The following is a 17,476-nucleotide window of genomic DNA, read 5'->3' on the forward strand; positions in this document are numbered from 1 at the left end:
GAAAGGATTTCAAAATTTGTCATCGTGCCTATTTGTGTTCCGAGGAAGGACTTAGGATATTTTTTCAAGGAAAACATCAAGATACATGCTCACACTGCGGTGATCATAAACAGTTGGGTAAGTAAGTGCCATCGAGGTTCTATAACAAAGAGGCAATATTTTATCATTTTATTTTATCAGTACCTATAGCTTATATGTATCATACCTACAAAGATATTCTAAATAACAAGATACCTAATACCTACAATAATATTCTAAATAACAAGACGCCTCATAATATACGTAGGTACAGTCAGCGTCAAATACTTTGTAGCAACCTAAGTAGCCAAATAGTTCGGTACACCATATATTCCTGCAATTCCTACCCACCGATCCAGTTGGTAGGACATCAGGTATGTTTTATGGGTTCGTGTACAGTCACCTGCCATAATATATTACACAACGAAGGCCACAAAAACATGTGACGCGATATTATTGCGCTACAGAAAGATCGTGTCAGATACTTTTGCGGCTCCGTTGTGTAACATATTATTGCAGGTAACTCTACGTAACGCATTCGAAATGCACATTTATAGAATAAAGCCCAAGCAGCGATGTAAAAAAAAAAAAGATAAAACATATATAGGAAAACATAGGTAAGTGTGCTGTGTGTAGGTACCTATCATCTTAGAGCAACTGAAAAATAAAATGCTTTATGACCATCCCTCATAGTTTTATTATATAATAGTATATAAGTATGTAATGTAATTTTATTAAACAAGGGTCGCTGCAGTCATTTTTTTAATAAACGATTATTGTATTTTGTGCTTGTCCAGTTGAGCTTCTATGATCCTCGATGAGATGTGTCTAAAATATTTTGATATATGTCAAAAATAAACACATTCAATCCTATATTTTCGCCATTCCTATTCATATTTACATTCGGTACGCTCGATTTATTAAGAGGGAAGAATAGCTTTGCGATCCTAGCAAAATAACGGTACTTTTTATATGAAATTCCATTTCGGGAGAAAACGTTTTCCACTAACTAAATCTTAACAAATCACTTTGATTTTGATGTCGATCGCTTCAGCATAATATATTCTAGATTTATAGGTTTCGCTACAAAAAAACATTGTATTGCAAATTTTGAAAAAAAGGGAAATCCATAAACCTAATTTTTCATTGTGACAATAACATACAAAAAATCACTGGAAAATATTGAGATGTGGAAAAACGATTTCTCTTTCTTTATGGACGATCATGCGGTATACTTCCCTCTTAAGCAGTATGCTGAGTGCTGAACTTAATAAGTATGTGTGATCAGGGTCACGTCAAAAATAAAGGTGGTTATTATTACCTACCTTGGTATTTACCTACTTGTGAATTATGATGCAGTTTTTTCGTCAAAGTTTATATCAGACTTAAGCACATCACATAAATAATTAATTATTTTACCTATACAAAAATAAAAGGTAATAATTCGGCAGGGAATTGATTATTCCGATTAAGTGGTGTAGCGGCGAATTCGTTGGGCAAGTCGGAGCTCAATTAGCTTGCGTTTTCTTCGAGACTTGTGAGATAGGTATCAGGTGTTCAACTGTCATAAATTAGACAATCCTATCGAGTCCTATGAACACCCCACCACTGCTACCTATCTTCCACCAATCTTAATCGTAATATTAATAATGCAATAAGTAGTTATCTATCTACCTCCAGCTACTAGTAAATACAGAGTGATATTAAGTGGGACAGTATGGGAAAATATTAAACTATTGAAGACAGAAAAACTGTTTTACGAACAATTAGGTATTTTTTAAGGAAACAATTTTGGCACAATCCTTTTTCTGGTAAAGTGTGAGTTCCAAAGACAGTTTTCATCCACCTTCAATGGTTTTGGATTTTATCATACAGGCCCAAAAAAATACCACTATTCTTATATGTATAACATTCATGCGTGAAAAGAGTCGAGTGTCTAAGTGCCAAATAACCTTCTGATTATATCTGATCTTTGGTGACCAGCCCGGCAGGTCCTTGTCCTATTACAGGGGATAATCCTGCCACAGCTACAGCTTTGAGCGGTCTGAAACAATAGAAAATATATCATCGTAAATAGTCATTAGGGAAATTGTTGTTAACGTTCTTGTAAAAACAACCCATTAATTATTTAAGCTTAAAAAAAAAAGAACTTAAAACCTTCAAAGTCCTGTAACACACCTTTATCAACAAAGCGCCATCTATGTTTATAAACCTCAACTAATAAGGCAATATGCCAAGTTTTGATCATCTTGCCATCTAGTCAAAAAGATAAGAAATAAAACAACGACTCAAAAGGTATCTATCCCTCAACATGTGTATTTGGCGCACACTTTAAATAGTTCCAAGAGGTGGTAGCAGATGGCGCTATTATCAAAATTAAATTCATTGTGCCGTGAAAGTTCTTATGACTGTGTGTAGATGGCGCTATATTCATAACTGTTTTATTCAGACGCGTTAGTTCATATTCTCGTGTATAGATGGCGTCGTACTCAAACCTTTATTTTTTGTTAAGACAAGTCATCTTCATGCGTTATAAAACTTATAAATTATAATTTGTCATATTTATATTATATATCGACATAAAATAGCGTTATTGTAAATTATTCTTACTTGAAACCGAGCTCTTCGGCCGGTACGCCCAGTTTGGCCAATTTAGCTTCATAGGCTGCCAAAAGGTCATCGTGAGCTTTCCGTAAACGCGCTGCTTCGTAGCGAAGGTCCTCTACTTGTGTGTCTTTAAATTTCAAAAGCTCCTGGAAACAATATGTAAGTACATGAATATTCAATAATAAAAATAAATGTGAAATCGAATTTTCAAAAACAGTTATACAGATAACAACCATTTCAAAGTACTAGCAAAGAGAATTTGAAATAGAAGTGCATTGTCACAATAAATTAACTGCCATCTTTCAACACATCATTTAAACTTTTAGAACGCCATTTGACTATGATCCTTATTCTTTTACTGATATGTGTTAAATTTGTTAAATATAAAAAAGTTGCGATATCTAAAAGATCAAAGGCCAAAGGTACGGCAGCATTGTTTCGAGCCCGGTAAGATGGCGCCACTTTTTGATATTTACCAAATTACCAAATATCACTGAAAGAATAAGGGTCTAAGTCAAATGGCGATCTAAAAGTTTTAATCATGTGTCGAAAGATGTCAGTAAATTTACATGGCTACAAAGTTTTCTTTGACAATCCACCTCTTTTTCAAATTTCTCTTTGGTTACTAGGTACTAGCAAATCAATTTAGAATAAGGCAAAAAATTTGAGTCAGACCAAGATAAGTTGGCAGCGATTTTGACAGCCTAGACAGTGATGGTGTTATTTTAAACGTCAAACTTCTATGAAATTATCACGTTTACTTAACACTTGCACAGGCTGGGTTATCAACTTATCAAAATCACTGCCAACTTAGCTTGGTCTAACTCCACTTATTTTTACATTTTTAACCTGTTAACTGCTTGGAATTTTTAATCGTACGTGCTCGTGTCCCCGCCGGTACGAAATTTTGTCTTATTTATCAGACTGGCGAAATGAGCTGGATATTGTATGTCTTATATTATAAATATACGACATACCTAATATACTACATTTGATTTATTTGCATTTGATAGTATTAAATCACTATATTAGGACAATAATGAGTCAAATGAGTGCTTAACCGTCACAAAGTGGATTTGCGATTAATAGAGAAATTAATTTTGTCGTACTTAAACTATGAGTGCGAAACCTTCTCCGTTGACGTATTGCGGCAGACTAAGTTGGTGAAAACGTGTAGAAATCACAGGAATTCTTAAACAATGGCGTGTTTAGACTTGGCATGAGTGACAATTTTTTAGACGAAAAATGAAGTTGTTCACGTGACAAAATGAAAATCTGCGTTCTCCCTAGGACAATTTCACTATAACTGAGCTTGCTATGTACTAATATTATATTAATTATGCACTTATTTATAAATAAATTTTTGGCAAAAATTTCATTTTTGGTACAAGCTTTTATCTTAACTGTACTTTTTTTTCCACAGGCAACTAATACTCATTGAGATAATTCTAAAAACCCCAATCACAATGAGGTTGCGTTGTTTTATCACAGAGTTCCTATGGCTACCTCCTGTCTCCATCATCAGATCAGCTTGATGGTACCATAATATTGCATTGTCACCCGACTTACATATAGGTATGTATGCAAATTTTCAGCTTCATCGGAAACCGGGAAGTGGGTCAAATTTACTTGCAAGATTTGTCCCATACTATACTACTTAACAGGGTAAGGTAAATTTGTAAATAATAGTATTTTTTGTATCAATGTCACGCTATTTTACGTAGGAGGGATTTTTCACATGCGTTCTGAATTTAATAGATGGTTAATTTTATCAAATTCTAATAGAAGTGCCTTTTCCATATTACGTTACATACCTACTTAAAAAAATACACTTAATTGTATTGTTGTCACTTGTCACAATAACTAAATAAAAAATTGATCCGTCGTGTCATGAAACTGTCCAGTAGGTAGACAACTCTTTCTGCATATAATAATCCAATATTCAGTTATATCGTATTTCAAATTCCTTTATAATTTTTTAGCTATTTACTGTCTGCACCTACTTGCGTAGGTAGAATAAAGTTTTAAAGTGAACGTGTGTCTAGACAAAAATTGCGTGAAGGTACCTACTGCAGCACGGTCCGCCGTGCGACACAAAACATTTTTTAAATACAATTATCAGGCAAAAATGGTTGACAAGTTTATTTTTTTATATAGTAGGATAACTGGGCTATTCACAGGTATTATTTTCTAGAGCAAATCCTCATAAGTAGTTTTAATTTCGGAGAGCGTTTTGGAAAAAAAGGGGAAAGATTTTTTTAAATTATGAATTTCTCGAATTTATTGTATGGGTGAGTGAAAATTTAGTCATAGAAATGAATTCTTCATCCTCGAATTATACGAAAAAGATTGATATAGTAGCTTGATGTATGCAGATATATAGGTTAGAGTGAGGCGCGCTGGAGGCACTCCCCCCTGCCAACTGCTGGGGGGAACCTCGTGGCTACCAGGCTAAATCAGCTCAGATCACCCCCAGGAACACATGTTCCAAGTGGTTTGCTTTGTTTAAAAAATTCAAGGTCCCCTCAGAAAACGGGATCTAAGGTCTTCAACTACCATGTTCACACAAATACATGCCCTTATCAGGATCTGAAACCGAGATCATCGGCTTCATAGGACAGACTACCCACTAGGCCAGACAGGCTGTCAACATTTAGAAACCAATCGTTTTCTTTGCAGGAAAAACTTTTTGTGCGGAAACCATTTCCAGTTTGGTTTGAAAGGTCAGATGGCCTGCGCATTCGTAAAAACCTAGTGCCTGCGCCAATCCTCGGGATTAGGTTGCCATATAAGTACTGAAAACCCCTTGAAACTCACATGTAATTCTTGCGGTGCCTTATCCCGTCCATACATGTCCTTCAGCTTGGCTTCTAACAAGGCAGTTTTCATGGAAGCCTTCTGCTGAACTTCCAAGACAGCTCTGGAGAACCTCGCCTTAAGCTCGTCGCGCTCCGCGAGCACGCGGTCGAACCGCACTTGGATCACCTCGTACTCCCATTTCAGGACTTCGTACTGCTTCTCCAGAATTGCTAGCTGTTTTGTCTTAGCCTGTATGATGCGTAAAAGTGGTTAGAAATGTACAAAAAGTGCTCAAAACCTGTCAAATTATTTATTAGTCTTGAAAATTGACTTATGTACTTTGTATAGTGGACAGGCATTTATCGTGTGCGACAAATGCGGACTCATGTCCAGTAGTGGGCATCTTTCGGCTCGTATGATAATAAAAAAAGTAAAGTTTAAGTAGTTACCAAACCTAATAATGAAACATGACTTACAGCAAGAGCCGCCTTGTCCCTATCGTAATTGGACATCTGCCGCTTGAGCTCTTTATTGTCAACGATGGCAGCTTCCAGAGGCTCTCTCAGACCCTTGGCTTCGGCCACAGCGTCGCGTGCGATCTTTTCTGCCCGCTCTTTCACCTTCTGCATGTCCTCCATTTGCTGTTTTAAACTGCTTATTAAACCTGAGAAGTATTAAAATGTTTAGGTATGATTAATTTCCGCCTAATTAATGTATTAAACTATAAAAAATAAATATCACCTAAGTTATTCAATGTGATGTCGTTATAGTAGTTTTTCAGATCGGAAAATGCTCTCTCGTGATGAGCAATCAATTCTGACATTTGCTTATTTTTTCTTTCTTCTACTTCTGCTATCTCTGTTCTATGTTTGATCGTTAACTCCATTTTGGTTTCTTGAAGTTTCTTATCCGCTTTGTCCTCAATTTGTCGTGCTTTTTCTTCAAAATGTGCCCTTGTTTTGGAAAGCTCTTCAGCATGCATCAATTTAGCTCTTCTCAACTCATCTTGAGCGGCTAATTGTTTTTCTTTTATCTCTTTTCGTAGGGCTCTTTTATCATTTAGAAGTTCCAGTTCTTGCTCACCATGCTCTTCTTTGGCGGCTTTAAGTGCGACTAAATTTTCAGCTCTTAAAGCAGCGGCTGCGGCTTGCTGTTCATATTTTAAATGCTTAATTTTTTGTTTTTCTGTTTCTAGGAGTGCCTCGTTCTCTTCTTGCGTTTCTTCTGTCACTCTTTCCCTATTTCTCAATTCAGCTCTAGCCTCATCTAGTTGCTGTCTTGTTATTTCCCAGAATGTGCGAATTTTATCTCTCTCCAATTGGAAGAGGTTTCTTTCTTCTCTCTCTTTATCTAATTCGTCCTTTACTCTAAGAATAAATTGTTCGAGTTTTTCTCGAGTCATCTCGGACGTGTCCACGCCATCGATAATGATGACTGAAACATTTCATGATTAATGTCAATATTATTGGATTGTCCAATAGTAGTAAACCGTATAATTAATAAACAATAAATTATACCTGGTGCCTTTTTGGGTTTTCCTCCTTTAGGTGGCTGAAAATAAACATTAGGTAATTTAAATTATATATTTTATAGGTATGTGGCATAACACTATACGTACCTGACGCTTTAAATACTCTAAAGTTACAAATCTCAGAATTGACTTCTGAACTGCATACAACAAGGATATCTAGCGCGCTGATTTGTCCGTGTATAAGTCGGTAAACTAGTTACTGAATCATCCTCCAAGAGTTAAGAGGGATAAATCATATGGGGAAGGTTGTATTGGAGTACCTAATTGGACGAGGAGTAGCTGGCAAAATCTAGTTTTTTTATTTCAAATTACGACTAAACGCGTTAACGGCTAATTATTACCTACACCCAGTATACATCTCATATTTAAGTACTTATCTCTCTGTACTTATGAATTTAAATAATCTTAACAATTTAAGCCACGGTACCTAGCCGCTATTTCTAATCGATAAAATTTAGATCAAATACCCATTCAACTAAAATAAGTTATTGCAAATACTCTACCCGAATGATTCCTTATCATTAGACAAGAATATCGTAAATAGGTATGATGTTGAATCTCCTTTTTACATATACCACTTTGGAGACACATTATACCGTAGTTGAGACATGAGAATGTTATTAATAGTTAACTTACCATTTTGAATTAGTAATGCCACAAACAATATTAACAATTTAAATATATATTTACAAAAAAGCTTTCTCCTACACAACAAATCTACACAAGTTACACTAAGTTGTCAGGCTAAACATTACGCGTTGCCATAGTAACTTTAACAACCGCAACTACGGAGGTGATATATAGTTATGGAACTTATAAAGGAACGTGGGCTGAGGGAAAAGAGTAGTATAATCAAAGAATAGGTACATAGATTCCAAATTGTTCCAGGCGGGAAAATAGGACAACATTTTTCAATTTGATTTCCACCTAGTTGCTCATGGGACGGGGACACAGAGGAGAATGCCACTTTTCAGGCCTAGAGCATAATTATATTACTTTAACCCCGCTTCATAGTTAAACAATGACTCACTTTCAGAGCCTTGGAAATGAAAAGAATAAAATATACTTTCTCTTGTATACATTCCACGACTCTTCTCTTTCCACAAAGACTCTAGTAAAAAGCCTTACAGAGGGTCGTTTAGAGGTTATAAATAAAGTGATATTCAATAGAAATTGCAAATAATATAAACAAACTAATTTACCTTCATTATTTTGTAATGCGCTGGTGGCCTAGCGGTAAGAGCGTTCGACTTACAATCCGGAGGTCGCGGGTTCAAACCCCTGCTCGTACCAATGAGCTTTTTGGAACTTATGTATGAAATATCACTTGATATTTATCAGTCTCTTTTCGGTGTAACAAAACATCGTGAGGAAATCGGACTAATCCTAACAAGGCCTAGTTTACCCTCTGGATTGGAAGGTCAGATGGAAGTAGCTTTCGTAAAAACTAGTGCCTACGCCAAATCTTGGGATTAGTTGTGACGCGGACCCCAGGCTCCCATGAGCCGTGGCTAAATCCCGGGACAACGCGAGGAAGAAGAAGAAGACTTTGTAGTCTCGGACATTTTAAGGAAAACCATGACCTTATCAACAGTTTTTAAAATACATAATTTCTTTTTATTAAATATCACCAACAAATTGCTCCAGAGTTTGGCGAACCATGTATATTATAGTATTAAAGTCAAGTGTAAAAATATGGGTGCACAAAAGTCTCTCAAAAATATGTTCCGTAGCTCTTAAGTCGACAAATTACAAGCTATGGGACATATCTTTGAGCAACTTTTGTGCACCCTTATTTATAGAATTGGTTGTATTAATATTTTTTTTATGTTTTCATGTTATTGTGTCAGTAAAAAATAAAAATAAAATCATTTTTTAATTCAAATATATGTCAGTGTAAATAACCTTCGTAAGATTTATAGGTTTTGCCTGTATGCTAGTGATTTATTTACTGTATGTAAACCTCAAAGCGAGTATATTATAACGTAGCGATTACATTCTCTTTGGTATTGTTCCTCTGAGATGTAAACAAATGACACGTAAAGTTCAGTCACGCCTTACATAAAAATTTGCAGTTCTTATGAAAAATTTTCGTGTGACATGTGATCATATTGAAACCCCGTCCAGGAGCCCCGGGAACCAAGATGTGGAAGCATGCTTTGAGCGTTGCCTTGGGGGGCATCTTGTGCAGCAGCCTCTTAGCCTTCGACCATATTCTGGGCAATGGCTTCACGGACATGATGCAGACGATGTTTTGTAAATGTTTCTGTTTTGTGAAGGTAAGTATTTGACTTTTATTTAAACACAATGTTCATTCGCATTACCTACTACTTGTCTAATTAAATAGGTACCTACTATAATAGTTACTAGGTACTTATAGAAATTCTGCATCAGTAGTGTCTATGAATATTTTATATGTAACAGTGTGGACGCGTTAACAACATTATGTTATTACTATAACAGTCTAATAATTGCTAAAATTTGGTCGGGTAGGTAGGTACCCAATCGAATCTGCAAAAACAGAGGCACATGCCATCCAGTGCAACCTGTTTCATACGAATTCATATATTGCAAAGCCATAAATTTACATTCATATTTTACAGAGGACTTTAAGAGATCAACTGAAATCGTCGGAGGCGGTAGAATCTAGCAATTTCAGTGCCACTATGTTCTTGGTCGAAATTATTGCTTTACTCTGTACCATGCTGGTAAGGTTTAATGCACAATCTAGTAATCACTATACCATAACACAATTGAAAAACAAACAAACTTTACCTTTTAAACTTTACCTTAAACCTTAACTTTTTCAGTTACTGAACAGATACAAGAAATACGGCATTGAACGATCAATTAAAGTCCATAAAGAGCCGAATGAGTTACCGGGAACGAAGAAAAGAAAACCGGTAAATACTTGTCGATGCTTTGCGTTTTAATTACATGTTTTATGTGTATACTCGTACATTAATATAACATGTACTAATTTTACCTTTAAGGGAGAGTTATTGATTGTAGAAATCGAAGAAAAAAGCGTCAGCCTGACTAGATAGCTTCGCATGTTTTGTGTTAACCGATTTTGTAAAACGCCATCAACCATGTACGGGCAGCTGCAATTTTTCCCATATACCGTATACGAGATTTTATCGGATACCGTAGTGATAGCAAAATTCGTATGGCTACTTCCAAAATCTTTCACATGGCGTTTATGCGGGAAAGCTGTCTAGCCGTGTGAACGGCTTTGTAAGTTGCCATACAAAATTTGCGGTCACCACGATATTCGATAAAATCCCGCATAGTGTTATAAAGTTGAACTAGGTATGTATTAATAAAACTCGTTGATTTAAGGTAAGTCGGTCAATTGATTACGGTCCTCGAGAGCTAAACAACCCACAACTGATCAAGCCTTTAAACCTGGAGGTACCTCTAATGCAAATGGCTATTATAGACGTAAGTTTCAAACATATGCTTTATAATTGTTCGCCACATTATTAAGTTCACCAATTATTATTTACGATGAAAATATAAGGAATATGCTTTTAATAATTCGGCAGTTGAAAAGCAGATTTTTTTAATCTTCTCGCCTCCACGTCTATTAAGTAATAAAGTGTCATCAACGCCACGTCAAAAATTGCTCGTATACAAAACCTGACCGATGCGATACACAACTTGATATGAAGTCGTGGCGTGTGGTGCACGAAATGTACTGACATTATATCAAGTCAGTGGCGACGAAAAGGTTAATAAATGCCATAATTCATTATGAACTTTTTAGACCATCGGAACCACCCGCAGTCAGCCGGAGCGGGGAGATGCTGGCGACATTTACAACATCACTGACTCTGCTATTCTGTCTGTCACATCTTTACTGGATACGGATTTCAAGTAAGTAAATAAAAACACAATTGTAGCTGTTATAACTAACCAATAATTTTTTGACCTACCCTCAAAATGATTTAAAGTCTAGTTAGTAAAATTTTTTTTTTTTTTTTTTTTTTTTAATAGCCTATTTGTGTGTTAGTAAAATAGGTAGGTTTATTTTCAGTACCAGTAAAAATAATTACCAACTTAGTTGAAATCGACCGAATCTCAGGCACAGATAATAATAAAACAAAATAATAACATAAAAATAATTTATTTCAAGAACTGGCATAATTAATTGAAAACATATTTTAGGTTGCAAGAAGCAATATTTGAAGATAATATGGTTTTGGGAGATGGTAACACAATTCAGTTGAACAACAATAGATATCTCTGGGATGTCATCGAGGAAGAATAGTTACTGTCTTTTGTGCAATTCGTTATAGGTAAGTGAGTAAAACTAAAGAAACTAACAAAGGGTTTAGTGAACGTTGTTGAGCAGTAAGTAATTGGTCGTAATATTTTCATACGTAAAAAATTGGTGTCATGGTGTCTTAATCATAAAAAAATGTGTACGTATTTTCATAAAAGTCAAGATGATTTTACCCTGAATGTCGGAGATTGCATTTATTTTTCCTAAAGAATCTTGTAAGTAAACTGTTTTTCGTATACCTTTTGTATGCTTTATTATTTCTTGGATTTCACGGGCCTATAAATGCCGGTCTTAGGCTGGATATAGATCCAACACGTGGCCTCTACGTGCTTGGAGAGCTTTAATGTTACGTAGAACGCCTGCTGGAACCCGTTCACAGGCGCAACAGTAGACGCCCATAAACCGGTCGCCGGCATTGGGAGATTGCGACTATTGCAGAAAAAGTGAACAGTACCTCTATATACTGTAACGGTCTATGGATTGAAGTTTGGATGGACAATGAGACTGGGTTATTGCAAAGACGTCCGGAAACCTGCCATAACAATGTTTTCACTAGTTATCGAGGCAGGCGGTGACTTGCCGCCCAGTATATGGGCCCCTGAAGCTGCCGTCCAGGAGCGGCTCAGGGGTGTCGAGAGGTGTACGCCGCTTTATACCCAGTAGCTAACAGTGATAACAGCAACTATACTCACTCGCGTCTTATATATGTTGGGCCACTAGATGGGCCCCTGATTATTATGCTTTATTATTATTACTACGCAATTTTATATTTATTTTAATTTTATCGCTTTGTCTCTGTTACTAGTTTATAGTAAAATATGCTACAAGCTACAATCTATTTATCCACGCTAGTAGTGCTCCCGCCAAGACGAGCCAAGACATATATTTTGACTAAGGTGTAGAGTTTGTGAACTTTGTGCTTGTTATTTAGGGCCTGTAAATGAGTTAGAAACTTGGCTCTATGTGAGATTAGATAACTTTTTTACAGTGCGAGCCGAGACCATATGGCTCTAATATGAGTCTTGGCAAAGTGAGTTTTATAAAAAGATCACACGAGTGTTTTAATGCCCAATTAGTTACATACACTATTTTATCTACACACATATTATAAATTTTCTATGAAATATTCACTAACCCAAATTACAGCCTCCGTTAGGGCATCATTACCAAAACGTTGTTCTCTTGGCGGAACTCGCGGATATGTGATGGCGTTACCGAAATATTTTTATCGCTTATTTTACACGAAATTTTTGTTATAGTTACCTTAAACACAACAAAACATATTCATTTTATACTTAAAAATATCGTGATGTTGGCCATTATTTACGGATTTTGAAGGCATCATAGTGGGTTTATGATATGGGTGTAGATAAAATTAATAACAGACGCACAATCTTCTCATTATGATGAATATTCGACACTTGGCGCGTGCACTTTGTGGCAAAGCGGTGTTAGCGGATTACCGCTCCTAAGGCAATGGTGACTATTCGGATAAGCTCGTGGAGAGTGCTTTCATCTTCTGTTACGTTGATACGCTGCTAAAGCTACATATATCTATAAAGATTGTAATGTTACATATAAAAAAAATCATATTGACATTTTATATACTATACTATAGGGAAGGTTTGATAGAAAAATAATATGAAAAATTAAGGAAATTTGAAACAGGTACATTGCAATAAATCCGCTGATGAATGATACGTCTAATGAATACCTATATAATTTATTTTCTCAAATTTATACTACACATATCCGTAATCAAATTCCCAGGTGACTGCGAATAATAAGTCGAAAAAAAAGTCTGGTTGTAGGACTTGTAGGTACCAACTTGTCACTTATTGCAAATCCCTTTACGATCACTTGCGAGCCCCTGGGGGCTTGCGTACCACACTTTGAGAACCCTTGATGTAGGAACATGTTAATGCAATACAATTTTTCGATTAATAGGACATTTAGGTCCTATTTTTTCCTCAAAATCCAATCAAAAGAATACCTAAACATTCCCCTAAGCATCTACTAAGGGCACTAAAGTACTCCTAATTTTCGGTTTGCTTTAACCCACCCGACTGAACTAAACCCATAATTTGGGCTCCACAAACAATGGTCACGTGCCGAGATCGAACCGACGTCCCGAGCGGTGTAATAGACTTATGATGGATGGGTACACGCCTTGGTGTTTTGTCAGATAATTGGTTAAATATTAATTTTTAATATATTTTCAGTTGTGTACTTCGAAATTTTCCATATAACGCAGTAAGTATTTTTGTACAAGATAATATACTATTAAATAAAATATGTATAATGGGTACTGGGTAGCTAAAAGTACGTTCACAATTTAATTTTAAACAATGTAATTATAATTACTACTTACAATAAAACTAAACTTTTTGCTCAAGTTATATGTGCAGGCGCAGGGTTGATATTTATAAAATTAGAAAATAATTTTCACCACTTTTCATGATTATCTGTCAGTTGTTTGCCGTTAAAATAAAAGGAAAAATATTAAGTCATTTTCAAGACCACGCAAAGAGTAACTTTTAATTTGTACTTATTCTGTATCTGTTCATTAATAATAAGAAAAGTGTAATAATCCGCCTCTTAATCACCCTATAGTTTTATCACATTCCCTTTGAAGCTGAAGCGAGAAAATTAATAACACCCCTAATATTCCGAAGCACTGCATAAGTAATACTAATGCTTTCGTAATAAGTATTATTGCGACACCCCTGTAATCCGTCAAAGGCAAAAGTGTGCGGCTAACATTTTCCAATATTATGAAGGAACTGCAAAGTTGCATTTTGAATAAGTGGTCTTGGGTTGTCACGTGAATGGTGAATTCGTGATTTTGTGTTATGACTATTATTCTGTCTATATGAAGAAATCACTTGAAATATCTCACAATATCAAACCGTTTACCTAATTCTTTTATTAGACTTTTAATCACAACACAATTTCAGTTGACTCCAGTTTTGACCAGGTTCATGGACACTTGGACAGAGATGAAAATAGATCTTTTTCACTTCTAATGCTCGTAAATTTCGTGTTGAAGTCGCGTGTAAGCGGCATCAAGTTGCATTTTATACTCTAGTGCATAAAGTAAAATCATCTATTACAACCCTTATTGACTTAGCAATTAAGTCCAAAACCTACCATACAAACTGCCACTGCTGCATCTGGCGGCCGGCTCGCTCATCTCCTCATTCGGCCGTGCGCGGGCTGGGTGCTCATTTCTTTAGTCTTGAATAAATACGGTAATGTAACCTTAAATGTTTAATATTTCTATATATGGCCCTCGGAATTAAAGAGAAAACAGAGTACTCGGGTGTAAGAGGAAAGAGCACGATCGATTCTTCATTCAAACGTAGTTCTCGTTTTCCTCCCCGGATATTGACATTATGAAAAATATTTTTACAGAATTTTATGTGTTTTAGTCATAGCTATGTCCGAACGTTTGATTTTTTTCGATTTTTTAATTATTATAAAAGTTAAGAGCGATAAACAAGTTTCATACAAATATTTAAATGCTCCTAATTCTTATTATTATGAAAAAAAAAAACTAAAAAAATCTAACGGTCGGGCATAGCTATAATTGAAACACATCAAATGGTGTACAATTTTTCAACAATGTTAATATCCAGAGAGGAAAATGGGGACTTTCATCTTAAGCTCGAACCGATAAACTGCCTCGGATAAAATAGGTCACTTTATGCCCTTGTTGTACATTACAGAATCTACTACTACAGACTACTACAATGTATCTTCGTTTATTTTTTATCGTAATATATCAAAGGTGTAAAGTGCAGACACTAAAATACAAACAAAATAAAACCAGTAGGAACCTAACTCTTATCAGTTTCCGCTTGAAGGATCGTGGTGTCATAGTTGGGAATTGACATTTTAAGTCATTAATCATTTCCCGCATCGGATGTAAGGGTGATCGCCCACTGGAGATGTGAACGGATTAGTATTGTATACCTATAAACCTTCGGTGATTTACATCCGTGAACGGAAAGCCGACTAAGTAGCCAGAAAAGTATCTGAAAATACCTCAGACGGAATAATGTGAAAAATTTAAAACATTTTAAGGCTACCGTAATATACTAAAATTCGTAACACTTTAAATACTAATATTTGATATTAATTGTACCTAAATATATTATTATTATAGCCTTTATTGCTGGAAACTAAATTACCTATACATCATTGTTTATCAGTTTTTCTTGATATTGTGTTCAGCGTGTTCTGTGATACATAGGCCTCTTCCAGCTTCTTCCACTCCTCTCTGTCGTTAGCTATTTTGGGCCATTCTTTTCCTCCAATTTTATTGATGTCGTCTCTTTTAAATTAGATAAATATATAGTAAACAGCAGTCCGATAAGTAGATGTGTAGTAAAAAATAGAAATCAATTACGTAACCAGATGTCCTAGGTTCCCAGATTAGCTACAGACACCATTGGCATGCACTAAAGTGATCCATTTATCACTTTGCTTTTTGTCCCTTTCCATTCAATACTTTTTGCGAGTAGATTAAATTTCGTCTCGCTCCGCCCTACACCATTAATATGTGCCACCAATTTAAAAAGAACTTCCAAACCAACCTTTGGATCTGTACAATGTTGAGAGAGAGGTGTGCAGTAAGAACAAAGCTTATCTCAAGCAAAATTGGTGATGTCATTTCTAGACCTGTCGTTTTATTTTTAACACATCTGGTTTCGTTGCATTGATTATGATTTTCGCAGGTTTTGAAATTGTGCTGTAATCACCAAAATTGATATCTGATGACAAAGGGAATAGTGATTGTTTATTTTTAATTGAAAGAAAATGTCCGTGCCGTTGTAGTTATGTATTATTAGGAATTTCCGCATAAAGAGTACATTATTAGTTCTCCTTTGATTGGCGAACATCCCTCTTAATCACGTAGACCAATGAGGCTGTTATGTTTACTTACTGAGCTCACAACAACGATGAGGCGTCACCAACCTTAAGTTATTCAACAAATTACTCTTTAATCAGTGGTTTCAGTAATCAACACCCAATGCCAAACAATGGGCACGTGCCCACAAATACAATGTAAGACAGATTATACAGAAATCATCCCACTACATTATTCGATGCCGGACCAATCACTTTTCTTTCAAACGTTTAAATCACTAAGAAATATTTATTTGCGGCCTCATAGTTCTTATTTTTACACAGTTAGAATTTACTTTGGATTAACACCACTGAATTGAAAATGTGGGAACGAATTTCAAATGCAAACGGTTGGAATAATCACCCCTTTCATGACCATTATATCTTTGTCGTCTCTAGTTTATAGTGTTCATGTGCTGAGGGGTCAAAGTAAACTGGTTATAATTTTCAAAATGGCGTCGTTTTTGACACGCGTATGACACGTGTCTTGGTAGAAAAGCAAAGCGTTGTTTCGGAAATGACCTTAAATACCATCATTAAGGAGTTTGATTATGTTTTTTTATTTATTTAGGTGCTGGTTTTTATTTGAATTGTGAGTATATGTGAGGAAATGATTTGTTTATAAATATGATTTACAATAGCACCGTAAACCGAACTGGAAGCTTTTATTGACATGTAGCTGTAAGAGGTATGTGTGTATATTAACGTGTATCTTAAACATAACTAAACTCAACTAAAACTCCGTTATTATTACGCAAACGACATCATTAGGTTAATCAAACAATATAAAGTTTTATAGAGAATACTTCATAAAATAATAATAATTCAGCCTATATACGTCCCACTGCTGGGCACAGGCCTCCTCTCATGTGCGAGAGGGCTCGGGCTATAGTCCCCACGCTAGCCCAATGCGGATTGGGGACTTCACATACACCTTTGAATTTCTTCGCAGATGTATGCAGGTTTCCTCACGATGTTTTCCTTCACCGAAAAGCTAGTGGTAAATATCAAATGATATTTCGTACATAAGTTCCGAAAAACTCATTGGTACGAGCCAGGATTTGAACCCGCGACCTCCGGATTGAAAGTCGGACGTCATATCCACTCGGCCACCACCCGCTTTTACTTATACTTCATAAAATTAACCATAAGTTTAACTAAACTAACCCACGTAATTAAAAACTTAAGCTTGCACCATTACACTCTTGCTTCCAAGTGATTAAATTAAGCCAATAATCTTTAAAATTTTAATATCTGACTAAAAAGAGCATTCTTCGTCCCCACATATTATGTGGTATGAAATTGTGAATATGATCCCAGTT

General features: G+C 35.7%; 2 protein-coding genes across 3 annotated transcripts in view; one reads left to right on the forward strand and one right to left on the reverse strand.

Annotated features, from left to right (window-relative positions):
- Positions 1 to 691: 691 nt before the first annotated feature.
- Positions 692 to 8,771, reverse strand: LOC133534488 (dynein regulatory complex subunit 4). Its single transcript, XM_061873642.1, has 8 exons — positions 7,592 to 8,771; positions 6,942 to 6,975; positions 6,166 to 6,858; positions 5,901 to 6,088; positions 5,443 to 5,673; positions 2,629 to 2,771; positions 1,971 to 2,062; positions 692 to 846 (listed from the first exon to the last, which is right to left on the reverse strand). The coding sequence occupies exons 1-7, from the start codon at positions 7,592 to 7,594 to the stop codon at positions 1,978 to 1,980; spliced, it is 1,377 nt and encodes a 458-aa protein (XP_061729626.1). The 5' UTR covers positions 7,595 to 8,771; the 3' UTR covers positions 692 to 846; positions 1,971 to 1,977.
- A 109-nt stretch (positions 8,772 to 8,880) lies between these two features.
- LOC133534496 (uncharacterized) overlaps positions 8,881 to 17,476 on the forward strand; it is a 126,317-nt gene continuing 117,721 nt past the window's right edge. The window contains exons 1-6 of one of the 2 annotated variants that reach the window (XM_061873650.1): positions 8,881 to 9,234; positions 9,559 to 9,663; positions 9,766 to 9,858; positions 10,298 to 10,399; positions 10,725 to 10,834; positions 11,126 to 11,256. In XM_061873650.1, the coding sequence (XP_061729634.1) occupies positions 9,100 to 9,234; positions 9,559 to 9,663; positions 9,766 to 9,858; positions 10,298 to 10,399; positions 10,725 to 10,834; positions 11,126 to 11,228 (648 nt within the window). In that variant the 5' untranslated portion in view covers positions 8,881 to 9,099 and the 3' untranslated portion in view covers positions 11,229 to 11,256. Of the gene's footprint in view, positions 9,235 to 9,558; positions 9,664 to 9,765; positions 9,859 to 10,297; positions 10,400 to 10,724; positions 10,835 to 11,125; positions 11,487 to 17,476 lie in introns of those variants that run through there. The other variant, XM_061873649.1, reaches the window with a different exon arrangement.

Source organism: Cydia pomonella, chromosome 2 (genome assembly GCF_033807575.1).
Source record: "Cydia pomonella isolate Wapato2018A chromosome 2, ilCydPomo1, whole genome shotgun sequence".
NCBI classification, from domain to species: Eukaryota; Metazoa; Arthropoda; class Insecta; order Lepidoptera; family Tortricidae; genus Cydia; species Cydia pomonella.

Coding starts and splice junctions, on each gene's coding strand:
- LOC133534488 (XM_061873642.1), bottom strand. Junction 6,089..6,165: donor CATCACATTGAATAACTTAG/GTGATATTTATT, acceptor AATACTTCTCAG/GTTTAATAAGCAGTTTAAAA. Junction 2,063..2,628: donor GCCGAAGAGCTCGGTTTCAA/GTAAGAATAATT, acceptor CTATTGTTTCAG/ACCGCTCAAAGCTGTAGCTG.